Genomic DNA, 25,994 nt, shown 5'->3' with positions numbered 1-25,994 from the left:
AAATATTTTTTGATAATTGTGGTTGCTTACTGTTATCACATTGTCTGAATAGCTTTTCACTGTCTCCTTCATTCAGACCTTGGCCTGGACCCCTGGATTTGTGTCAGTCATGTCACCACTGGATTTGACATTTGTGAGTGAGGACTATCTGTGCTGATCTTGGACTGGACTTTGACTACTGAGTACCATCTGCGTAAAACTAACATGTCTATTTCAGAGCCACCACAGATACCCCACCTCCAGAGATCACAGCAAAGGAGCAACTAATTCACGTTTATCTCCCTTAGCGACCATAATTTAGGCTCCTCAGAATACAGAATTTCATCTGTGATAAATACATCCTGTGAAAAAGAAAGGGAAGATCACTTTTATTTAGCTGTCTGCTTTTATATCCCTCACCAGGATTCACACTGGGAAGTATACAAGTTTTTAGAAATAAAGGTTAGCACTACACCAAAAACTGGCAGTAATTATTCTCTGTTTAAATGAAAGTGCTTTTTGGCATGTAGTAGTTAGTTTCCATTCTAGCAGAATGAGTTATATATGGTTATCAGTAGTTAGCTTAGAACTAAAATAAAAAGCAAGACAACACATACCAGTGATCCATTTTCTCTGCAGGACTATGGCCATTTCTGCACAAGAAACTTAAAACCTTTTCAGGTTGCAAAAAATGTTTCCTCCATATTGTTCCCCCTCACCTTGGTTCTGAAAATGTTTCCAAACAGTTCTTCCTCCATTTTTTTAAACCCCTTTTACATTTATTATTTTGATTGAAATGTTTTCAAGTTGTCTTCCCTTACTGTGTGGTCACATTTGTAACATTTTATCTTTCCCACTGCCATTTTCCACACCTTGTGCTGTCACCCAACTTTTCCCTTGGCACCATTTTTTTCATTGTCCCCGACTTCCATTTCTCCTTGCCTCTTTATTATTTCATTTTTGTGGGGGTTTTTGTTGTTTGGTTAAACCTATGAAGCAATGATTAAACTGAGCTACAAAGAATCTCAGCAAAAAATCAATGAAGCATCATTCTACAAATCCCCCCCCCCCCAAAAAAAAAACCCCTCATGGTGGCCATGAAATGTTTTGAGGAAGTGAGGGTGGACGAACATTGTGGTAAAGAGGGGGGACTGAAAATGCTCTAGGTGACTTGTGTGGAAAGGGTCTATCTTGACATTTAAAAAGAACTTACAATATGGACACTAAGTTTTTAAAAAGGTGACCAATGCAGACAGACTGTATTTATGTAAGATCTGTATCAACAACTTTATAAGATATCTCTTCTTTTTGATATACTGGTAGTTATTCAGAAAATCTCTTGACACTATACTGTTCCTAGTCAACTGTGAATTTAACCCCTCTTTTTCCGTCAGGCAACTATGGGGTCAAATCTCTCAAGGATGCAGATTTGGGACAAGGTTTGATTGTTATTGTAATCTATTTATTAGACTTGGGTAGTGGACACCAAAGACTTTCAGCACCATGAAGTATGTATCTTGATTGATTTATGGCTTCTCTTTCCTTATCCACAGGGGAATCATACAATTTTCTGTTTCTCTCTACACAGACTAGTATGCAGGGTAGGAAATGAGATACTCCCAAAATGAAAGTGTTCTTAGCCATCCAATATAAAAACACAATGCAAAATCCACTATAAAGGCAAAAGAAATTACCTTTCCAGACAGCAGCAAAAGCAATAGACAGGAGTCAGAAAGATTTAACGTGAAGAGGAATACCACTCATTTGTTATTTTTTATGTTCACTTTAAAATGGGCCTTTTTAAAACAAAGGTATCCAAACTACTAACTTTTATCCCCTAACATTTGTAACAAAAGAAATACAAGCCCAAATATATTAGGCAAAGTCATCACAGCAGCCACCACAGGAGGCTTGCTTCATTCTGTTTCCCCAGTGACAAAAAGGTGCACATTTTTGGAAGACTGGAGCATCTGAGCAGTCCGCTCCACACCCACCACAGCAGCCAGTTTCTGAGCATCATATTTGGAATAAAGCACCGTACAGGTCAATGTCGCTTCTTCCCCGCCATCTGCCAACTTCATCATATTGCAGACCTCACTGTAGAAATGTGGATAGGTTGGAAGTTCATAAAAAATAAGGTTTCTGATGCCTCTAATGGTGTACCTGTATCAGAGAAAAGATCTCAAAATAGTTAGTAAAATACATGCATACTGGTTACAACATACTGCATCAGGTTACAACAGAATTTCTTTTTCCAACACAGAAAAACAGTGCACCGATTTACACGCTCAGTCCTTAATCTATTGCCATCCAGACAGATAGTGACGTTTGAGAGTGCTTGCTGTATCAAGGGCAGAGGAGTACAATGCAATATGGACAAGAATAAGCTTCCATAGAGCAGTGAGCAGCAAAGCCGTGCACCCAAAAATGCTTAAACTGCTTCAAGCTAGCTACTGACTCTTATCCCTCTTCTTCACACGCCTCCTCAAAACCTATTCAACTAGGAAAGCCTTTTTAAATTTTTCTTCCCGGAGCTTGTGTGCAGTGGTGGGATCCAAAAATTTTTATAACAGGTTCCGATGGTGGTGGGATTCAAACAGTGGCGCCGCCGCACACACGCACCTCCAGTCCCTATTGGGCAGGGAGGTTGCTTTAGTAACCCCTTCTCGGCACTCAGAAAAAAATAGTAACCACTTCTAGAGAAGTGGTGAGAACTGGTTGGATCCCACCTCTGCTTGTGTGTTAGCCCAAGTCTGCCCTACTCTTTCCAGGCTGTAGTATCTACAACCCATTTTTCCCCTTAATTTAGAAATGTAAAATTTCTGTTGTAATAAGAGAGGTGTGGGATACTTTGATAAACACTCAACAAGGTCCTGATCTCAAAGAAAACATCATTTCTCCAGGAAAGAGAATTAAAAACTTCTCAGACAGCAGCCTGAGGGGAGCTGAGTTCCATTTAAGACGGAAAGCAACCACTGGTAAGTGGCAAGACAGATGGCTAGTTGAATCTCCTGAGTTGAGTCATGAAAGGTTTAGGATGTGCACCTTAAGTAGATTGGAGAAAAAAGTGCATGTTGGGATCCACTCCCAATGTCATGATACATTAAAGCTTAACTGTCCCAGCTGGGCTAGAGCAAGTTAAAAGATTCCAACACCTGTTAGAAGTACACAAGCCAAGATCTGGGTACACAGGAGCAAACTGAGTGATGCATCTCTTTACCAGCCTCTACTTTTCAAAGTTCCAGCAGGCTTGCCTCCATTCTAGGGAAGGGAATGCTAAGGTAACACCAGTGACTGTCCAACTTAGTTGTTGTCTCAAATGTTTTATTATCTCACTTCTGTTATAGTATATAGTCTATTGACATTGTTTTCCAACACTCTGGGGTCTAGTGAATTGAAAGTACATTTAATGAATAAAGATAATTTCATTTTTAAAGATCTCACCTATGTGCATGACTGCTCATTCCACACACAGGCCAGAAACTCCCGACTGGGATACACTTATCTGGCAAGGAAGGACAGCATGTGTGGGGTAGCATGCAGGAAGGGGGTGGGAGAGAGATCCTGTCTGTAACAGACTGTAAGTGGAGAATTAAATAGCTCAGCTTGAGTGGTGGCATTCTACCCTCAGCAGCAGAAAGGGAGGGAGACAGAGGGGAAAGCCCTCTCCCATGCTTGTAGACTTCCCTCCCCTTTCTCCACCTCCTGGGCAAAGCCAGAGGGGAAGGAAGAAGAGAAGGGGAACTTTTTTACAGGAATCCTCTAACCCTAGGGAGAGTACACATTTGTTCCAACATAAATTCCACATTCAAGGAGCAATCACTTGATTACATATTTCATGTGGATGCCCAGGTAAAAGATTTAAATCCATAACCTCTCAATAACCAGCTACTGTCCATCTAGTGTAGCTTTGCTTCCTGTCACAAAAGGAAATGTACACAACCTCTATCTGGCAAGGATGACTCATTTTCTCAAAGGAAGAAAATCCATCCCAGACAAGATTCAGAATCTGAATAATTTTAAAGCACATAATATTTTAATATTCAAGAGTCTTATTATATAGTAGCAAGGCTAATTATGATGTATTATTATAAATGATTGATTATTATGCCACCTAAATATACTGGGTACAGTTCAAAAATGAACAGGTTCCTGTAGGTTTACAACCTAAAAAACATTCATTTTACTGGAACAAGTGTAAAGATGACCTCATACCCCTCCTATACAAGAGGTCTGACCTCAAGGTTAATCCAACTTACCTTTTATAAAAGTGGAAGCGTTCTGTAAAAATTAGAAATTGCTTCTGTCCCTTTAAGAAAAAGTGCCTTGCTCTGGAAATGCCTGATTTATCTGTGTATTCACAAATATGCATAAAACTCAGGTCCTCCTTCTTGAAGTAGTTCCGAAGACGCACGTAATCAAAATATGATGGAATATAAATGAGGGTATGTGACATAACTGCATCTCGATACTCAGGCAATACTTTGTCAATGAAAAAATGAAACCTGGTTAAGAAAAAGCAGACAGTAATTGGATGCATGTAATTGGATACACAGGCAATATATTTAAGAAAATTTCAAATAAAATATTGCTAAGGGTCAGTGCGCAGGACACGAGCCAAAATCAGGATTTTCATGAATAATTTACTGTATTGTAGATGTACAAGTAAAGTCTACATCATCTGCTAGCATGTGGAAAAAGTTCTACACCCTCTCCAGGTATTCCTGATGAGTTCTGGTAGGAGCACGGTGACACTCCAGTGGCAGTGATCCATGTACTAAAATGCTCTCTCAAGTTACTTCTGCAGTGAAGAGCACTCATCTTAAGGGAACTTTTCTAGTAGCCTCCACATGACCAGAGTGAACATATGCATTGATTCTTCACATTCGAGTCAACTCTTCCTAGAGCCAAATCTAGAACCTGTTCTCAGTATCTAGGTTCACAAATACCACCTAGGAGAACATCACCATGAAGCATTCAAGCTGAATAAAATAATAGTATAAAAATAATACAATGAAAACTGCCTTTATTTCATTACAAAGAATTGGTTCACACATAAACAACTTGACTGCAGAATCAAGGGATGGCCAGACAGTATGAATAAGATATCACAGATGTAACTTTCCTATCTCCTCCTCAAACACACATGTTTTTTCAATGATGTCTGTTTACACATTCAGCTGCAAGTCATCAGAATGATGTATATGCCACCCCTAAGTAACCATCACCAACTCTCATATATCTGGGACTGGGGAAACTGTTTCTAGAATGTGATTTTCAGACTGAGTTTTATATAGCACCACCAATTTTAACACTGCCCATTACAAAAAGATGTGAATTCTACCCATATGGAAACTAAAAGCCAAAAATGGTTCAGAGAGGCAAACTGGAAGATTTTTATGACATATCAAAAACAAAGGATTCGGCAATACACAGAACTCTTATCATGATGCACTATAGAGCCAAACTTTAAATTAAGCAGTCAACACATCATCTTTCCAGTGCACTACACTCTGCTGAAAGCAACATTTGAAGTTGTCAGTGAAGCACAGGATAAATGGCTTGGCATCACATTACCTTGCATCAATTACAGAAACAGAATTTTCAGCTTCCAATTTCCGAAAAACATGAGGAAGCTGGACAACAACATGACTGATGGAACCTATCAATGGTACATTCCTTACTGCTACCTGTAAGAAGCAAAAGGAACAGTGAAATAAAAGAGTTTATAGTTGTCATCAGTTCTTGATTAAGAACAGAAAAGTTTCTTTGTCAGACCAGATCAGTCAAATCTAGTCCAGATTTTTTTCACATGATGGCTTCAGATGCCCCAGAAACAGACCGAACAGGCCACCCCTGTTGCTTATCCTCAGTATCCAGTATTTACAGACATACATGAAGGTTTTATCACAGTTAATGGTTGGGTTCACTGATCTACCCTCCACATCCGATCCTTTTAAAAGCTAACTAGGCTAGTGTTCATGACTGAGCTTTTAAATTTTTTATTCACTATTTAATTGAAAGGTGCATGTAGGCAGAAATGGCCTTCTGGCTATCCTGAGCCTACTGCCAACTGAATTCAAGTCTGCCATCTGCAGTTTTTCAGAAGGAAATGTCTCTGAACTTTATCTCTGATATGTTCCCACTTAGTTGACTTTTCCAAATGAATGAGACTGACAGTTTCATATCATGAATTTGGTAACTGAGCCTCTCCAGATTTCCCTTACAAAATTTCAAATACGTAGAGATTTTGTGCATGACATCTTTTCCCTCTTACTATAGCCCAACCTACCCAGTTACGTTTAGCCTGTTTTCTTCACAGTCTCATTTCTTTTGTTGCATGTTTAGACTGAGAGTCTGCAGTCAGGTATTTGCTTTGACTGTATTCCTGTAGAGGCCTAAATAGTGAGAGTGCTTTTATAAATTGTTAAGTACCTTGGGAATCAATAGATCAAGCATGCCAAATATAAAAGTTTAAAATAAAAACAAGCAAAAGATTAAGATATGTAGGACATGAACTGGCCTGAGGTCCCAAATTCCTGGGAGAAAGGTGGAGTGAAATATTTTAAACAAATAAATCCAGTGGCTCTAGAATGCATGTTTATACTTTAATAAACACAGAGCAATTCACTTCACTTAAGTAATAGGAAAACACATCTTTCACATCAAAACCATTCCCTCACATTAACATGAACAGGGTTGCCTTTATTAATGGTTTTCAAGAATATAAAAAACTGCTTCATGTAACTTAATGGTAGATTATGTAATTTACTGATGGATTACAAAAAAATGCTGTCTTCCTCTTCCCTTTTTCTTTTGGCTGATTTATCTAATGAAATTTTGAATATCTTTGAGGCAGCAGCTGAATTTGGGGTATATCTGTGTCTGGGGGCAGGCAGCCAGCACCCCTGGGCAGCCCCAGACACCAAGGCTGGGGCACAGGCCAGCAGCTCAAACCCATCTTGGCAATGAACAAGATGCTGGCAGGGATGGGCGCAGGGTATCCCGGGCCCTGACGGAGGATACCGGGACGAAGAGGGAACTGCCCCTGGACTTACCCCAGTCTTGGCGCCACGCAGCAGCAGCGGAAACCACCAGGACCTCACCTCACTGCGGAAAGTGGGGCGGCAGCCAAGAGGTGTTTCCCAGCCGGCCCCAACTGAATGGCCGCCTGTAGCGGCAGACAGTCGGGCCCTCCCTCGCCTTAAAATATTGGGCAGAGATTGGAGCCTGGCAGAGGGCTCAGAGATTGGAGCCTGGCAGAGATTGGAGCCTGGCAGAGGGCTCAGCCACGCCCCAGAGGGCCAAGGAGTATTGGTTGGGGGTTGGAGAGTGGGCAGGGATCAGGGAAGACAGGCATCATAAAGAAGAAAGATGCGGACAGGTGGGGGGCGAGTAGAGAAGGCAGAGTGGAGAGAGAGACAAGAGGTTTGAAATACAGAGTGAGCTAAGAGGCGATAGAGAGACGGAGGAAGGAAGAGAGAGCAAAGAGAGAAGCCAGTGGAAAGAGGGCAGAGCTTCCTAGAGGGACAGATCTGGTTACAAGGGGAAGCATACGGAAGAGGGGGCGAGGAGGTCTGATTTGTGAGGGAAAGGGTCTCCTCCCGGGGTCCACCCTGTGGCTCTGCAAGCTCTTCCTAAGTGGCCACCCCAGTGACACCAAGGGTGAGGATGGCGAGGATATCACCCTTGAAGAGTTTAGAGGGACAGATTTACCATCCCAGGGGGTCAAGGGCACGATAGAGGCTCACAATCTGGTTGGCACATGTAAGCTGCCTTCAAGACATAAAAAACAGAATGTGAATACTTGAAATATATAAAAACTATTAAATTATTCATTTGTATTTTTTAAAGCCTATCACAGGTCTAAATAAATTCAAGCCATCTGAGGAAATTTCAGCATTCCTATACCAGAACTTAGTTTTCATGAAGAACAATTCTGAGTAACTGACAGAAATGGCAGGCCAAAGTAATCCCTGCACCAATTCCCCAAAATGCTCCCATTGATGGCAGAAGGAGACATAACTAATAACTACTGGAAGGGGAAGCGACTGCCTACAGTCAGCTTAGCAGGAAACTGTAACATACATTTTGAGATGGGAGGATTTTACATGTATATAGGACTAAGTATTTTGAATAGTGCAAGGCTAACAAAATCCTTCAAAGCACTAAATAGCACGTCTTCAAACTAACCTGTCCCTGGTAATTCAAGCAGTGCTTATTGAAGATTGAGTTGATCTGCGGATTCTGAAGGGCTCCAAAAAGCAGTGTCTGCCGATAGTACTTTGACCAGTTATTCAGACTGATCATTCGCACCCGTGAAAAATCCACCCCGTGTGATTCCAAAGGCAATAGATTAATGTGGGCCAGAAGGTGCTGCAGACATATTGAAGTAAAGATGCACATTATTCAACTTGAAGAAAAAGGAAAAAATGGGGCAGGGCCCCAAATAAGTTCACAGTTGGAAGGCCTGAATATACACACTGACCCTGCCTCCCTCTTTTTATCTGGGTTAAACTTGTACCGTTGACTGCTGTTGCTAGGAAGTTTTAGTTGCTTTTCAGGGTTCACTTTTGAAAATCTACCATCACAGCATCTAAGAGTCTGTATTCCTCTAACAAAACAGGATGTGCTACCGTGTTTCCCCAAAATAAGACAAGGTCTTATATTAACTTTTGCACCAAAAGATGCATTAGGGCTTATTTTCAGGGTAGGGCTTATTTTAGGGGAAATACGGTACATTCACAATTCATTAAGGTGGGCTCACGGCAGCCCCTCCCCGTCACGTGTAATGCAAGCTGCATTCTCATTGACAGGGAGCACCCTGCTGGATCACACCATCCTGATCTGTAACTATCGGTAGGGCTTACTTTTGGAGTAGGGCTTATATTTTAAGCATCCTCCCAAAAGCCTGAAAAATCATGATAGGGCTTATTTTCGGGGTAGGTCTTATTTTCGGGGAAACACAGTAGTACCAGAATCCTTAGCTAAGTCACTTTACCACAACTGTACTTTGGACAAACCAATGCTACCCCTTCAATGCTTAAAAATATTTAGCTAGCTTTACTGATCTACAACTCACGCATGCGCGTGTGTGAAGAGTTGTCAAGTCGCTTCAGATTCATGGTGACACTATGAATCAATATTCTCTAAAATGTCCTGTTAACAGCCTTGCTCAGGTCATGCAAACTATAGGATGTGACTTCCTTTGCAGAGTCAATCCATCTCATGTTGAGTCTTCAATTAATGAAACAATATTGAACAAATAGAGATCAAAATCAATGTTAACATAGCTTTCTAAATTCCTTTTATTTCTCCAATACCATCATCCTGTCCCCTTTTATGTGAAGATGCTAGTGTATATTGAATGCTAGTGTATATTGTGAAGATGCTAGTGTATATTGAAAAACCTTCTGTACCATTTTGGAAATGATAAACTTGCCGGTTTCTGTTGCTCCTACATTATCTGTTTTGAACTTTATACTTCTTAGAGTCAAAGACCTGCCTCCTTGTCCCATGCAACATGTCCCTAAAGTTCCGCAAAAATAATATACAAGCCTTGTCTTCTCATAAACCTTCGCCTCTCATACGCTTTGCCCTCACAAGATGGCTCAGTTGCTATATTTGTTTCTCGGTGGCTAAAATGGCTGACCAACAATCTTCATCTTGAAGACAGTATTCATTCAGGGAAAAAAACCATCAATAACATAAAAATGCACAATTCAAATCAAAAGTATAATACTGAAGCTATAATTGCACAAACAATTAACCATATTCACAAAATGAAATGCCAAAAAAAGAGAAAAGAACAGCCATTACCAAAACATGCTCCCAATTTTGCATCAGATAAATGTCAGCTTCATCAATTATAAGCATTTCTATCGACGAAAGGAAATCGTAGTCTCTATTCTTTTCCCCCTCAGCTCCAATCACAGTCCTCAGGCCAAGGGGAGAAGCAATGATGACATCAGAGGAATAAAATGGTGCATACAGTCGCAAACTCTTCTGAAGAACAGCAACACCTGCCCCAAACACAGAAACACCATTACATCAAGTGGTTATCCATCCAACCACAACAGTTTTTTGTTATGCACTCTTTATTACCCCGCCGCCGCCACCGCCGCCGCCACCACCACCTTTTGCGGCTTGGTAGTTCTAAAACTGTCCTTCTCTGGATTGAGACATAGTTTAGATAGGAAAAAACACCGTTACCACACAAACTCACTGTGATGTGTACAGCCTCAAATGAAAGAACTGATTCAATTAGTACCTCCTCAAAGTCACCGCTGTGCTGTGAGTACCCTGATGGCCCCAAATACTCTCATATACAGTTGAATAGGGACTTCTAACTAAACAAACTCACATTTTCCACATAGGTACTCCTTAGATCTCATTAGTTGGATACAATTAGCTGTATTCTTAGCCAATTTCACTTAATTAACAAGTGCATATGTGATGCCACTCTGCACCAAGGTCATTTATCCACATACAACTACAGAATCAGTAAAGTAGTCAAACAATTACTAGATACCCAAACCAAACAATTACTAGATGCCCAATCCTAACCTTCAAACCATGGCTTATTTTTCCATCAACTCACTTGCTTTGCCAATATAGCACAATTGATGACCATCTGTTAATTCAGTATGAAATGCATCCAACCACCTAGGGATCCAGTCATTTGTAGCATCCAACCATGTAGTATGACAGACTGTTAACATGTCCCAGCTGGTTGTAGAGCCATGGTGAAATCTGCTTTACCTCATTTCTAGATGCTACATATGAGTAGCTCCCTATGGAGGTTGTATGGATCCCTGTTAGTCTCTAAATAAATGACAGTCACTAAAAGTCAAATCAAACCAGCAACCTGTTACACTTTAGCTATGGGCAAAAACAACAAGAGAAAATATGAAGTGCAAAGGTGCTTTATTTCCAACCAGTGCAATTCTGCCACAAACATCTAATGTGACACAGAAGAATATAAACACTAAAAGTCACCTGTATATGCCTACTCTTTATTACTTCATATTTCTCTAATAAGACATATGGTACACTAAAGCTCTTGAAGCAACTACCACATTCTTTCTTAGTAAGCTGAAGGACAGACAATCAATATGATTCTGACAATAAACTTTGCTTGCTGGACTCTCACAGCATGATGGCGCTCTGGGACTATAGCACCACACATTGGCTTGCACACAACCCTATTTTACAACCTATATATGACAGCATAACAACAGACTGACAATACTTCAATATTCCTTCTAAAAGATTCCAACCTGAAGGTTGTAGCTGACCTGTGACTGGATAACAGCACCGATCACATTTGCAAAAATAAGACAAGGCCTAAATGTACCATAATGTGTTTCTGCAACATTAACAAAGCACTTACCCACAAATAAATGATCCACAGTTTAGTTTACAATCATCTTATTCTTTTAAATGCCGCTAGAAAAAATATCAGCAGAAAATGAGCTACTGGTATAACTCCTTCAAGCTTGAAATATGAACATTCAGCACCAAAACAATTTGACCAAAAAGTGTGCACTTTAAATTCCTATTACAGGGAATAAGTTAAGGGCAAACTAGATATGATGCTGGGAAATTCATCATCAGGCCTTCCAGCACTCTTTTTAAACAGAAAAAGTTGCTGCCAAGGCCGTCAATTTAAATTGGGGTCTTTCTGCAGGGAAAGCAGAATTATAACCTATACTTGGTGCAGTTGCCATGAATGCAAATGTACTCTGTCCCAGTCTCTCCTCATCCCTACAGCAGAAAAAAAGACAGTCTTTTTTCCTCTTTCCAAAATAAAACGTTACATGGACACTGTGTGTACCTCAGTTGCAAACTGCAGAACTCTGCAGAAAGGGAAGGGTCAAATCCATTCTCTTCGCTCTCACCCCTGCAATTATGACTTGAATCCTCATGCTGCTACTTCCTATGAAACAGTTCATTCATGAATTTCCCAACTAACTTGGAAATCCTGCTTTATTAAAAGTATGGAGGATTTTGCCAGTTTTCAAAACTGGATTGAACTAAAAATGGCATCATTTTTAACATACTAGCAGAGCACAGCATATTTTACTGCAGTGCCTATGAAGCACCAGGGTAACCCAGAAACAAACTCTAACAGTGCTGGTGACTGTAGCCAAGGAACAGTGGTGTATCTATAGAAAACGGAGCCCAGGGCAAAAACTGATTTTGTGCCCCACCCCTCCACTCCCCGTGCAAGCATCCAGCCCCCATCTTTTTAACAACTGCACAATATTAACTCAAAAATACAAGTCAATCTTGTTACAGAGGCAGAAAGGCAGCACAAGTATTCCAGGTAGCAAAAACTGCCCCCAACAGCCCAAACATTATGGCACAGAGGCAGAAAGGTTGGCATCCCCACCACCGCTACATTATTTACCTCACTGGCAAAGCACAACAATTCCTGTAGGCTGCTGCAGCAGCAGAATGAAAAGTAAATAACATGATTTGTTTTTAAATCCAGGCAACTGTGGCAGGCAGAAACCGACACAACCATGGCCTTAAAGCCAGGTAGCCAAAGTAGACCACATGCACTGGAGCCGAGCAAGCCCGCCTCTAGTAATTCAAACTAACTTGTAAAGCCTCACAGAATTGCTCAGCTCCTAATTGGCTGGCAAGGCAAGAGGGTGCAGGATTGGCCAGGTGGGCCTTGTCCAGGTGGGCCTTCAGTTATCTTTCTTCTTTCCTCTCTCTCTGCATGCCTGGTGAAGGAGGAAGGAGAAAAGCAGCAGAATAAGCACAGTTCTGGCTGCTGCTACTGTCAGTCAGATGGGGGCCCAGCTGGGAGTGGGGGAAGGAGGCCCAACGGACCATGGCTCACCTGCCTGCCTTTCTTGCCTGATTGCCAGCCTACTCTCTCTTTCACCAGCCCTGTTTGCCCTTCCTGGCTGGGGTGGGGAGGGAGGGAGGGTGGCCTAATGTGCCCTCAAATGGGACCAAGGCAAGTGGTGCCCGGACCTCCTCCTGCCCCCTCCCCCAAGATAAGCCAATGCCAAGGAATCCCTCAACTAATTTCAGCAAGGCTTGTAAGCAGATAAGACGTGTCTATATGAGATGGAATCTGGGAGGGAATCCTTGGATAAATGGTCTTAAATTAAAATGAAGATAGTTAGTAGTAGTAATGAAATACCACTTCCTTCTCTCACTGTGTTATCCATTGCCTTTAACGCCACAATACTGGCAATACTGATTTTAAATCTGAAGACTCCCCTTCCATAACAGAAGTTCTAGGCATCAAGCTGCCGGCAAATTCTCTCTACAGCACACTGACAAAGCAGCATGAAATTAAAATTTCTGAAATAGTCCTAACATTTTCTGCTCGGCCAACATTTAGAATCCCTGTACCTTTCAGGTACACATCAGAGCTCTGCTGGAAATGACAGGTATTCTGATAACAGTTATTATTTTGCAAAACAATGGAATCTCACTGTATTTCTTAATAGCGCTTTCCAGCCCCATCCCAGATAAATGACTACAGGGCAAACAGGTAGTATTAATACCGCAGTCAAATTTAATCTTGTTTTCTTACAATACCAGGATCATGTTGATATTTGGGATCAAACAATTCCAGAAAAACAACCAGCATCACCACTCAAATGTATCCACATTTCTTACTCAAAGAACAAGTGTAGCATTCTAGTGCATATCACTATGATGTACATCAACTACATCTGAACACAGAAAGCTGTGTTCATTCATTCATCTATCCAGCTCATTATGGCCTACTTTAACTAACAGAGCACCTCAGGCAGAGAAGAATCTTTCCTACCTGGTACTGAAAACCTTTCAATAGTCATGCCAGGAAATGAGCCTTCCATGTATCAAAGATGTGGTCTTCCACTGATCTCTCCCATTTACTGTCTAGTTCTCCAGCTACCTTTCATGCTTTCTGCCACTCATCCCACCTCTTCCAAAGAGGTACTTGGGCTATGGGAGAGGCAAGGAAGTGGTGGCTAGGAGGGGACAGAGCCAAGTGAAACTGGAGTCTGTCCCATAGTTTTTTGTACCATAGCAGAAGTCTTCAGGACAGGCCTTCACTTTGTGCAGGGCTATCATTGACACTTTCTGTGCAGCTCTCTCATTTTTGCTTTTGCCCTGAAAAGCTAAGGCATAGTCCCACTTCACACAAGCTACCAGTGCCAGCCAGATTAAAGGCTGTGCATGCCAAAGCCTCACATACTACTTCTGACTCAGCCAGCAGCCATGCAATTAAACTGTGGCCCTTTCAGCACGGGCCTTTTACAGCGCCCTGGGGACGGCAAAAACGCCATCCCGAGGGAGCTGTTTGCAAGGGGAGGCGCAGCTGCTTCGCAGCAGCGCCACCCTCGCTCCTCCCCAGCTGCGCGAAGCTGCCATTTTCCCGCCTCGCTCCCTGAGTGAGGTTTTTGGAAAATGGCAGCTTCCAGCGCCATCCCTCCCCCCTTGCCCAATCGACTTACAGTCCCTGCGACCGTCCGGAGCGTCGCTGAGGCCTGGGGACACGCCCCCCTTGCCCTGCGACTCGAGAGGCCGTCAGCGCGACAGAGGCAGAGGGAGCATCTGGCTGATCCCGAAGGGGGGGGGGGGGTTGGCGTCATGTACGCCGACCTGACCCCCAGCGTGGCCGTGTGGAAGCGGCCTGTGTCTTGAATCTTCCTCTGGAGGTACACAGGAATTTCTGAAGCACTCCACATACCTTTCTTTCACTGTCTGTCAAGTGGCAGGGCAGCACTGGGGAGGAGAGGGAGCAATAAACCTTGCTTTCCTCTTCCTGCTGCCATGCAAAAAGGCCCACTGGTAAAAGATTTTAGCCCACAAGTATAATGTAGTCTTATACTAAATCAAACCATCTTGTTTAGCACTGCTGACTCTGGCACAAGCTCTCCAGAGTATGAGATAAAAAAGGTCTTTCCAACATCTGCTTCCTGAGAACCTTCAGCTGCTTACTTCACGGAAACTAACCCAGAACTTCTGTATGCAAAAAGCATACTGTCCCACTGAGCTCCAGCCCCTCCCCATTGAAGTACAGTGGATGTAGATATACTATACTTCCACTGTAACTCTAGGGCTGATGTGCAAGAGATTTAGGATCAGACTGCAACTACATGAAGGGTTCTGTCTTCCCTAGTGTAAATCTGTACCCCAGAAGCAAAACTGTATGAAATACATCTATCCTGTAGAATCTAACCCAAAGTGAGCATTTGCTACAATGCTCAGTTATAACTAAGAGCCAAGTCATCCTAGTTCAGACAGTTTTCATGTGCTTTATGTAATCCTTTTAAAACAGGATTTATCTATCAGGTTGTCCAAGCCTGAGGGTTTGCACTACCATAAACAGTTACAGCACCTAAAGAAATTCCTATACAGACATCTCTTCTGCTTGTTCAGGAATATTCAGAAATTTGATAAATAAAAAATAACATTTGAGGATCCAACACATTTGTTGTTTACTGCATTAGGCATGGATGCATAGTATATGTTGGATATATAATATATATTTATATCTGAGAATACACATGTAGGATCAATACATGGGTTAGACACATTTCTAAAAGGCCAAAATGGCAAGAGGCATTCTATGCAAGTCACAAACCATGAAAAGAATCAACCCGACCAGACACTTCAACTTAACCACATATTTTTTTTTGAAACTAAGAATATGTGGAGCAAACTATCAAAGACCCAGGAGACCCATGTTCAAATCCCCACTCAGCCATAATGTTCAATGGGTGATTTGAACCAATTACTCACTCTTGGATTAACCTACCTCAAAAGCTTGCTGAGGAAAAAATTAGAGGGAAGGGAAGAGAACCATAAAAGTTGTTCTTGGAGAAATGGGGGTGGGGGTGGCGTGCAGGAAAGAGGAACCAAACTCAGACAAAAAATGTCAATACCTATCTTGAAATGATCATCAATGTTTCCAGCAAAGACAGCGTCATAGTCTTCTGGCCTTTTCAGATTTGGAGGTTTCTCATCTGGATCGGAGCCAAATTCCCCCTTGAACCGCTTTTTGTTACTCACATCAATTTTCTTTTTACCCACAGATTCAAGGAGGCTAATGAAAATCTGCACTACACGTAAAGCAGACTCACGAAAGGGCACTACTATCAGCACCTGTACAGAGAAATGTAATATGCAAACAGGATTCCACGTTGTGTAAGAAGTTACCACAAAAAGAAAGGAAAATGAATTCCCACAAAAGCAAAGAAACATAACGTTTGTTGCACTGTAGATATTTTGGTGTGATTTTTAAAACCTCACTACTGTAAAAAAAGCTACTGCTATGAACTTCAGCTAGCTTTAGCTGACCAGACATCCCCAATAAAATTCAGAGCAGGACTTCTAGGTGGTCAGTTCTGTAGGCCATAGCTCCTCAGCCACTATCATGAACAATTCTAGTATGCAGCTGAGTATTACTAAGAACCTCTAAAACAAACATAGATAATTGACACAGGGGGTCACACAGGTTCAGAAAAAGATTTAGGTCTGCAAGGAATAGGTTGTGGAGAACCAAGAAGAGGTGACAACATCTGTGAGTGAAATCATACGACCTTCAACTGGATACTAATCCCAAACCCAGAAAGGTGGTTTGTCTATAGCATCTGGCCAGTCAATATATCAATCATTTCCACTCCACTGGTTGAGTGGCTTTATACTTTCACCTTTTGTCAGGGGGCTCACAGGGTGCTTTGAATGAGGTATTTGCTGCAAGATACCTACTGAGAGACTTACAGCCTCATCCAAAGTGAGGGGCAGAATAAGCCGATGGAAGCGGTGCAGGGCCATGTTGGCAGATTTGCCTTCCCTGGCTCACTTGACCTGGCAAGGGGTGAATCTGTCGGGGGGGGGGGGCACTGTGGCCCAACATAGCAGTTGAACACATAGTGGGGGTGGCCTGCAGGCATGGCCTTTGGAGGAGCTAACACTAGCCGGCTTCCACTCTATTGTTGCATCTGCTATACCAGTGTCCAGGTTTTTGGACATTTAAGTCCAGTGGGGGCTTTCCAGCAGCAGGGAGGCTTTTTTGGATTATTTGCCTCCTCACATCACCAGAAGCCCCCTTGGGAATAATGGGGTGGAGCCACATCCAGGCGCCTAGCCCTTTGGCTGGAATGTTTCACAGCACCTCTGCATTAAGTAAAACTTTCACCTTTGGTCTAGTGAGTCCTTGGTCCCTGAAACCATCATCTTCAATATCTTGTTGTTGGTCCCTTCGTTTGGCATTATTGCTGAGCACCTGAGCATTTGCCTTTAGGACATGGTTCATGGCATGCAAGCAGTAAACATGACGAACTTCTTCTCCATTTCTTAAAGCAGTTCTCTCTGGGTAGAACAAGTCCTTGTAAGAATTCATAATGCAGAAGAGTTCCTTTTGCAATGGGGTAAATGACTGATCTTTTGATTTAGTTTCCTTGGAAATCAATGGGTTATTCACTTTTGGCCAGGTAGTTTCTAAAGGCTTGTGCAAATGAAGGTGTTTCACATCAACTTCTTTATCAGGCTTAATCACTCCAAACTTCTCCAAGGCAGAAGAAAACACTAATTGACCCAGAGCTGGCCACTAAAAGGGAAAAACACAGTAAGTTACACAAACTATGAATTTCATTTCCTCACATAATCACTATGGAGGTATTTACTCCTCATCTTTTACCAAACGAGGAACAAGATCTAAGTACTCCAGATTGCATAGCACAGTCATAGAAAAGAAAGACTGAACAGATTAATGAGGCCTGAAGAACAACTCCAAAAATACTACACCAAATTTGGGATTCAAATCATTACATTATTACCTTGACCTGGGTGGTATATTTGAAGTGTGCCAGAATGTTATCTATTTCTTTTTTGTTTAGTTCCTCATCCATGTGGCACTTAAACGGATCTGTGAAAAGAGATAGAAGCATATTCTATTTTTTAAGAAAAAATGTGCATGTTGCCTCTCAGAGACCTGCTTGTGGAAGCTCTCAAGGTAGAAACAAGTTAATATCACAAAAATAGCAATGGTATTTTAAAAACCTTTAAAAACAAGCAAGGGGCATAAAAACAGCACTCAGTTATTTAAAGTGTAATCCACCAAACAGTCCTCAGGTCAGAAGCAGACCATAAAAACAGCTAAAGAAGATGGAACCTCTCAATTGAAAGCCTGAATATAAAGACAGGTTGTAGACTGGCATCTAAAAGGTGCAGGTGAGCTTCAAGGCAAAGAACATTCCAAAGGTGAGGCGCAACCACAGAAAAAAGTCAACCTCTGGTAACCCTCCACATCATCTCTGCAGGTGGGGACATCAAGAGCAGGACTTTGAAAAATACCCTTTACTGACAAGCAGTACAGTAAAACTACAACCAAATCTCCATCTGAAACATTTAAAGAGGCTAACCAGTGGGAAAGGATGAACCTTCTGTAGAAGCAAACAATTCTTAAAGCATGTCAAAGGTTCTAAGTATGAAATCTAAGAATAAAAGCAAAAACAATATTTTCACATTCAAGCGCATGTTACAAAATGCATATCAACACTCTTAAAAGGGCAGCAGAACTTGCTTACAAGAGCTGTACCTCTACTAGCTGTACAGGATGGGGATTTTGGTGGTGGAGTGGAATAAAAGTACAAATGTCAACACATTTTGCTGAAAGTGACCTGGTCTTCTTAGCCCCAAGTTGATTACCTATTACTGGATATTTTTCCTGCTGCTCAAACCACAGAAATTTGACTAGCACACACACATTATGAACTCTTCCCTGCCTGATATTTGGATAACAGGCAAATGAAATACATATTTACTCGTTAGCCATCTGGGTAAGCATTATAGTATGAAGCAAGTGTAACTACAGTGCATGCTTCTTAATTGTTATCGAAGCTCTTAGCTTCATACTATTTCTGATCAGGCAGCTTCTTAATAATTGCTGGGAATCTGAATATTTTATAGACAATTTCATTTCTGGCATCCTGTTGCAATTGCTACAAATAGCCAAAAAGTGGCAAGGCTTGCACAGAGGCAGAATTGGTGCTCATTCCCCAGTGTAAAGTCTCTTTTTTCCAAGCATCCTCTGGAAGGAATGCAAGATATGCATTCACCAGAGAGTTTTTTTTTCTTGGGAGAACTGAACTGTAACATATGCTTCAAACAAATTACTTTTTAGCATTCTGATTAGGTTGCATAGTTTTAAACCCAACAAATTAATCACAACCTACTATACTGTGGCCTGAAAGATGTCTGACAACAGCCCTTATGTGCTATCCCCTATACTCTTTTCTACTGAAAGGTGACAATAGAATTGTATATTCATCTGCCAGATGCTGGACCCTCTTTGTTCTAGAATGCTCTGCTTGGATCCCAGTGCCTACTATTCTGTCCCAAGCGTAGCATTCTGGAACAAAGAGGGTCCAGCATCTGGCAGATGAATATACAATTCTACTGTCATGTTTCGGTGGAAAAGTGTATAACATACTTTAAAAACAGGAGGCTGAATGTCGCTGTTACTAGGCCGCCATATATACTGTGCACGGCTCAATGTGTCTCAAGCTTTATAGACCTCGCTTAAATGTTCACAGACAACCTCCTTAATAAACACACTTGGCAGAGTTACCTTTAGCAGCATCATCAGAAGAATAACTTTCTTTCTGGTCTGCACTCTCTTCTATAAAATTCGTTTCCAGGCTAAACTCAGATTCATGTTTATAATCTGTGAATCCTTCATCTTTTAGGTCACTAGAAATATCTACATCTCCAGGTTCTTCTTGAGTAGTTTTTTGCTCTGGTGCTTCTGTAACTATGACAAATCCAGAAGAAAAAAGAGTGAGGGGTTGTGATTCTGTCAACTGCTTTAGTGACAAGGTTCTACAGGACTCTGCTGTTTTTCTTGAGCTGTAGGGTTATAAGTCCATCTTGCATAGGCTTATGGCCAGCGACTGGATGGCAGTTGAGTATGGGCGGACTGCAAATCCATCATGATCTTCCCAATGTACTACACACAAAAAGAAGAAAACAGGAGTCCAGGTCTTCAGCAGCTGGCTTACAATGAAGGCTATTAGGAGGTCATGAGGCAGCCAAAAAGATGGCTTATTTTATTTATTTATTTCATTTTTACCCTGCTTTCTCCCAGATGGAGACACAGACCTCCTTACATTACAAGACTGGCCATACACCCACTACTTGACTGATACTGGCATAATTCACCTGTGAAGTGTTTCCAGCCGTACGGGCTAGTGCAGGGGTCGGGAACCCGCGGCTCTTCCGCTGCTGTTCTGCGGCTCCAGGAGCCGAGCCGTGGGCCCCCTCTTCACCCGCCCTACGAGGAGCAGGGCGGGCGCATCAATCGCCCGGCGGCCGGCCTGGCCGAGCCGCCGGGCCCTTCTTCACCCGCCCTGCGCGGAGCAGGGCGGGCGGATCAATCGCCCGGCGGCCGGCAAGGCCGAGCCGCCGGGCCCCTCTTCACCCGCCCTGCGCGGAGCAGGGTGGGCGCATCAATCGCCCGGCGGCCGGCAAGGCCGAGCCGCCAGGCCCCTCTTCAACCCGCCCTGCGCGGAGCAGGGCCGAGCCGCCGGGCCCATCTATGCCTGCCCTGCAGGCGTGGGGTGTTAATGGCGGTGAGAGTGAGCAAGTGGGCGGGGGAGCGGAGGGGGGGGCGAGCGAGCGGATGGGGGGGAGCAGGGGAGGGGGAGCCAAATGGCTCTTTGAGGGGAAAAGGTTCCCGACCCCTGGGCTAGTGGAACCTCGTATTGTCTCCAAGTAACAAAAGATTGGAAGAAAAACTTTGCCTCTCTTGAAAGATATGAATATTTCAATTTAAGAAATATATCCCATATCAGAAAAAGGTTTTCTAGCTAAGGATCTCAAAGGAACTGATCACATTCCCTTTTCCTACTATTTGAGTACACCAAAAATGTAAAAGCAGATTAAGTTATCTGATGTATTAATTGAGTGTGATATTCATCCTTTTAAGTCATTGTTCTTATATAGATATCTCCAACTTGTTACAGAGAACTCCAAATGATCTTCCTTGGCCTCAGTGATTTCTTGAGAGGATTTCTTTAACCAGCATATATGAGGTAGATGTATTCAAGCATTTAAATGCATATCACTGAACACAATAGGTCATGACTTTCACACCAACAGCAACATCAGTCGCTCTGAGCTGCTCTGAGCCTGTTTATTTTATGTCAAATAAATACTGTAATAATAAATAACAGGACCACACAAAAATATGAAAACTCTTGTATAACCAATGCAATTTTTGATAATAGCTGACACAAGCTACCACAGATTAAACCATAAAACCATGAAAAAGGACTAACCATCCAAAAATAAACCAAAATAAAACCTGAACACACACAATTACCTGATTCTTGGTCAGGCACATCGCCATTATTACCTTCATCCCCAGTTTCTCCCTCATCCTGAAACTCTTCAGTATCAGTTTCTATGGGATTCTTGTCACTTCCATCTTCAGATTCATCATAATCTTCCTCCTCATTATCTGAGTTTGGAGCAGTTTTTAACGTGGCCAATAATTTGTGATACACAGAGACATGTTCTGAATCGCTATCTGAATCATTTTCTGAACCTGATGGCTCAGAATTTTCAGACTAAAAATTAAAAGAAAAAATTCTTACTTTATGTAGACAGCATATGAAGCACTTTAAACCAAGCCAGGGCACTGGCACATTGGAGCTTGCTATTCTTTGCAGTCACACTACCAACCTGAGATCCTGTCACCTGGAATAATTGTAATTGGTGGAGCCAGGATTTGAACCATGGACCTAAAGCAAACAGATTGTTGACTAATTTTAATCCTGATTTCTTTCAATTGAAACTTGTAAAGAATTCATGGGAACAGTTCCTGTTTTACTCTCATTAAGAGAAGTTAGAAGCAGAAGACCTGTATGAACTTGCAGAGACATCTCATTTCCCCTCCCCACCATTCTTCTTTCCCTTCCCCCAGCAGCATCTTCCTGAGAAAACTCTACTGTTCTAGCTACCTGACCCATTCATTTGAAATTAAATTTTAAAAGAAATATAAAGAAAAGGCAGAAACACTCTCTTACCAGTTCACAAACTTGAGCTGGTTCTTTCTTTGCAGAAACCCTGAAAGGAAAAAATTTACATTGACTCATCCTCACCCAGTCAGTTTACAGAGATAAGTAAAGCACAGACATGAAAACTTCTCTCAAGGCAGTTTTGGAGCAAAAGTGAGCTAAGTAACTGAAGCTCAATCCTATCTAAATGGAAGCACGCTCAGTGAGAGCAAGGTCTGACCCAGGATTTAATGTGTTACCCATTCTGGATGGTGTTACCCTACCCTTGAAGTACCAAATCTGTAATCTGAGGGTGCTCATGAACCTGGGCCTACTGCTGGATGTGGCACCCCAGGCCAGGAGTGGCACCCCAAGCCAGGAGTGTTTTTATCAGCTTTGACTAGTTAGGTGACTGTGGCCTTTCCTGGGTAGAAAAGATCTGACTAGTATAGTTCTTGCCTGGGTTATGTCTGGATTAGATCCTGCAATATGCTGTACATGGGGCTGCCTCTGATCAATGTTCAGAAATTTCAATTGGTACAGAATGCTACAGCCAGGATGTTGACAGGAGTGTGACTTAGGGACCACATCACTCCAGTCTTGACACAACTGCACGGGCTTCCAATTTGTTTCTGGTCATAATTAAAGGGGTTGGCGTTGACCTTTGAAACCTTTTATGGCTTGGGACTAACATACCGGAATGATTGCCTACTCCCTTATGAACCTGCCTGAATGCTTCACTCATCTTCAGAGACCCTGTTTCAGTTGTTCCTACCTTCTGAGATCAGGTGAGGGGCAACGCAGGAGAGGGTCGTCTCGGCCATACACCAAAGCTCTGGAACTCTGTTCCCATCTCTCTTGCCATCTTCCACCAGTGGGTGAAGATGTCCTTATTTCATTTGGTATTCCCTCAATTATCCCTTCTTCCTAATTTAATATTTTTATGTTTTGTATACAGAACAGAATCTTCAAATTATAGAGTTGGAAGGAGCCATACAAGCTATCTAGTCCAACCCCCTTCTCAATGAAGGATCAATCTAAAGCAGTGATGGCGAGCCTTTTCGAGACCGAGTGCCCAAATTGCAACCCAAAACTCACTTATTTATCGCAAAGTGCCAACACGTCAATTTAACCTGAATACTGAGGTTTTAGTTTAGAAAAAAGGGTTGGCTCAGAGGCATGCGTTACTTGGGAGTAAGCTTGGTAGTAGTCAGTGGCTTTGAAGCAACCATGCAACTCTTCCAATGGGTGATTCACGACCCTAGGAGGGTTTACTCAGAAGCAAGTCCCACTGCCAGCAACTGAGCTTACTCCCAGGTAAAGGATCACACTTTTCTTCTTTGCATGAAAATCCGTGGGGTTTAACAGCGCTTAACAGGGTTACCAACACTGCTTTCCCAAAATTAGGTCATAGATTTAATGCTAATAATCAAGCCCAGCAGCCCAGCCCAGCCTAGATGTGTGTGTGGAGGGGGGGTGTGACTCTGTGCATGCCCACAGAGAGGGCTCTGAGTGCCACCTCTGGCACCCGTGCCATAGGTTCGCCACCACTGATCTAAAGCATGCCTGACAAGTGCTCATCCAATTGCAGCTTGAAGATTTCCAGTGACCTCCCCCAGTAACTGCCCTAAGAGGAACCAATTCCACTGCAGAACAATTCTTACTGTAAAATATTTTTTCCTAATACGTAGCCAGTACCTTTCCGCCAGTAATTTAATCCCATTATAGTTCTACTACCATCAGGAACAGCAACGTGCCCTCCACCAATTGACAGCCTTTCCAACACATAAAGAGAGTAATCATGCCCTGACTAAGGCTCATTCCGCACACGCAGAATAATGCACTTTCAAGCTGCTTTCAGGGCTCTTTGAAGCTGTGCGGAATGGCAAAAACAGTTGTGAAAGCAGCTTGAAGGTGCTTTATTTTGCGTGTGCGGAATGAGCCTCAGCCTCTTCTTCTTCAGAGTGTATTTTTAACTGTTTTTAATTGTTTTAATTATGTATTTGTGGGAGGGAAGGAGCAATTTAATTATTTTAAAATGTCATTTTATCTTGTATGTTAAACTTGTTGGCTGCCTTGCTGGCCTTTGTACGGGCAAAAAAGAGAGATAATATTTTGTAAATAAACAAAGCCTAGAGTATTTTTTAACCCTGGAGGGTTTACTGGACACCACAACTTCCTCACAGAAGACCATGCCTTTAACCAGGAAGAAAAGTAGTGAATACTGTTAATGGGGGTGGAATGGTATATACTAGCAACTAGCCTGCTCTCATCAGATCTCAGAAGCTAAGCAGGGTCAGCCCTGGCTGAATTTGGATGAGTGACCTCCAAGAATACTGAGATCGTGATGCAGAGGCAGGCAATGGCAAACCACCTCTGTTAGCCTCTTGAAAACTCCACAGGGAATCACTATATGTCAGATGTAACTTGAAGCCTTAAAAAAGGATTAACTGTTAAGAGGACAGTCATTTGAAAAGTCTCTGCAATCTAAACCACTTGATCTCAGTAGGTTTAGACAGGAGTATCTCCGCACAGGATTACACTATTAATTAATGAGCTATTTAACATGACGCTGCTCAGTATATAGGAATGGGAAGGAAATACAGGGCAGAGAAAATCGTTGGGCCAGTCCTCCCTGAGCCATTCAATCCATGCGGCTAAAAACTTCTTGCAGATCCCATCCACTAATAGCGGTTTTCTGCAAGAGCAAAGCATCCCTGAGCAAATCCGTCCAAGAGACACACCATGGCGAATCCATTACTGCCACTGCCCTACGAGGAAAGACGGTCTCTCTCTCATCAGCAAGCAGACCTTTCAAAGGGGGGGGGAGGAGGAGTAACCCTATGAAGCTCACCGATCATAGAAAGGGTGCTCCTCCCCGAAATCCTTGAGGTGTTTCTTTTGCTTCTTGCTCAAGTTGCTGATCAGTTGCTGGCGTTGCTGTCGAGCTTTCCTCTTCCCCATGTTGCCCGGCGTCTTTTTCCGGGATCCACGTGAAAGCCCAGTTTTGTCACTTTACGATGGGAAGCGCGACACTTTTTTCTCTTTTACGGCACTGGGCAGAGTTTAAACAATGTTCCGGGGAAAAGGAAGAGGTTCTGACAATGCGTCTGTGGCAAAGGTGCTGGTTGTTGGGATTGCAGCGAATGCTCTTCCTTAGTGGACACGGCTACTTTGATATTGTACAGGCTCATAAACTGTAAAATCGTTTTCCTTTCCCCGCCCCCATATAAGCTTGAAAAACAATAGTCCTACTGTTACAGATTAGCTTTAAAATACGTTGTCTAAAAATCTTATTTTGGGAAATACTTCAACTTTTAACTGCCTGGGTGAATTTCAAAGCATATCGAATGAAGTAACATCTTGCGGCTTCAAATGTTTAACAATTCAGTAACTGTGATCCAGGTTTAACGCTTTAAACGAATAGTCAGGACAAGTGGTCGTTTAGTGATAAATAATTCTACACACAGTCATTTGATGGTTAACTTTGTTTGACCTCAGGGATTTACTTTGAGTAAACATGAATAGGATCTGACTAGCAAGTCTTAGGGAAATGGAAAGAACCGGTGTGTGTGTACTAATTAAGAGGCCCGATTTCACATTCCCCACTCGATGGGGGTGATTTGGGGACAGTCGCACTGTAAGGATTTCTAACCAGCAAGGATTCAGGCGGGGGGAAAGTGGAATCATGTCGCAGTTCCTAAGGAAGCCAATCTCCGAGTGAAAACGGAAAATCTCCCAGAATTGCAACTGGTCTCCCCCGAGAGAAAATGGCTGCTTTGGGAAGTGAATTATATGGTATTGTACCCCACTGGGGTTCCTGTTGCAGAAAATATGAACAGGAGTTTTATAGTATCAGCTCCTGCGTGCGTGTATCACCTTGAAGATTATCATTTTATCCCACCATAAGGTTTTATGGCACAGAGACCACTTCTTCAGGTGCAGTGACACGATGCATAGTGAAGGTTCACTCATTTCATACGATAAATGGAC

General features: G+C 42.4%; 1 protein-coding gene across 2 annotated transcripts; it reads right to left on the bottom strand.

Annotated features, from left to right (window-relative positions):
* Positions 1–353: 353 nt before the first annotated feature.
* On the bottom strand, positions 354–25,040 carry UTP25 (UTP25 small subunit processome component). Of its 2 annotated transcripts, none has more exons than XM_048483407.1 (12): positions 24,856–25,040; positions 22,032–22,071; positions 21,326–21,572; positions 19,574–19,756; positions 17,781–17,869; positions 17,141–17,551; positions 15,885–16,104; positions 9,799–10,001; positions 8,173–8,355; positions 5,557–5,669; positions 4,239–4,484; positions 354–2,142 (listed from the first exon to the last, which is right to left on the bottom strand). In XM_048483407.1, exons 1-12 carry the CDS (start codon positions 24,963–24,965, stop codon positions 1,896–1,898), a joined length of 2,292 nt encoding a protein of 763 aa, XP_048339364.1. In that variant the 5' UTR covers positions 24,966–25,040; the 3' UTR covers positions 354–1,895. The 2 variants fall into 2 exon arrangements, with proteins under 2 accessions (XP_048339364.1, XP_048339451.1); XM_048483494.1 differs by having other exon boundaries at positions 21,359–21,572; positions 24,856–25,039.
* Between the last annotated feature and the right edge of the window lie 954 nt (positions 25,041–25,994).

Source organism: Sphaerodactylus townsendi, linkage group LG01 (assembly GCF_021028975.2).
Source record: "Sphaerodactylus townsendi isolate TG3544 linkage group LG01, MPM_Stown_v2.3, whole genome shotgun sequence".
Taxonomy (NCBI): Eukaryota; Metazoa; Chordata; class Lepidosauria; order Squamata; family Sphaerodactylidae; genus Sphaerodactylus; species Sphaerodactylus townsendi.
This window is presented reverse-complemented; position numbering and strand designations above follow the sequence as displayed.

Bases quoted from the DNA above. Each gene is read 5' to 3' on its own strand.
- UTP25 (XM_048483407.1), bottom strand. From the start codon at position 24,965: ATGGGGAAGAGGAAAGCTCGACAGCAACGCCAGCAACTGATCAGCAAC. The intron at 22,072-24,855 runs GTGAGCTTCATA...TTTTCCTTTCAG, and splicing joins GAGCACCCTTTCTATGATCG to GGTTTCTGCAAAGAAAGAAC. The intron at 19,757-21,325 runs GTAATTGTGTGT...GATTTGTCATAG, and splicing joins TGTGCCTGACCAAGAATCAG to TTACAGAAGCACCAGAGCAA.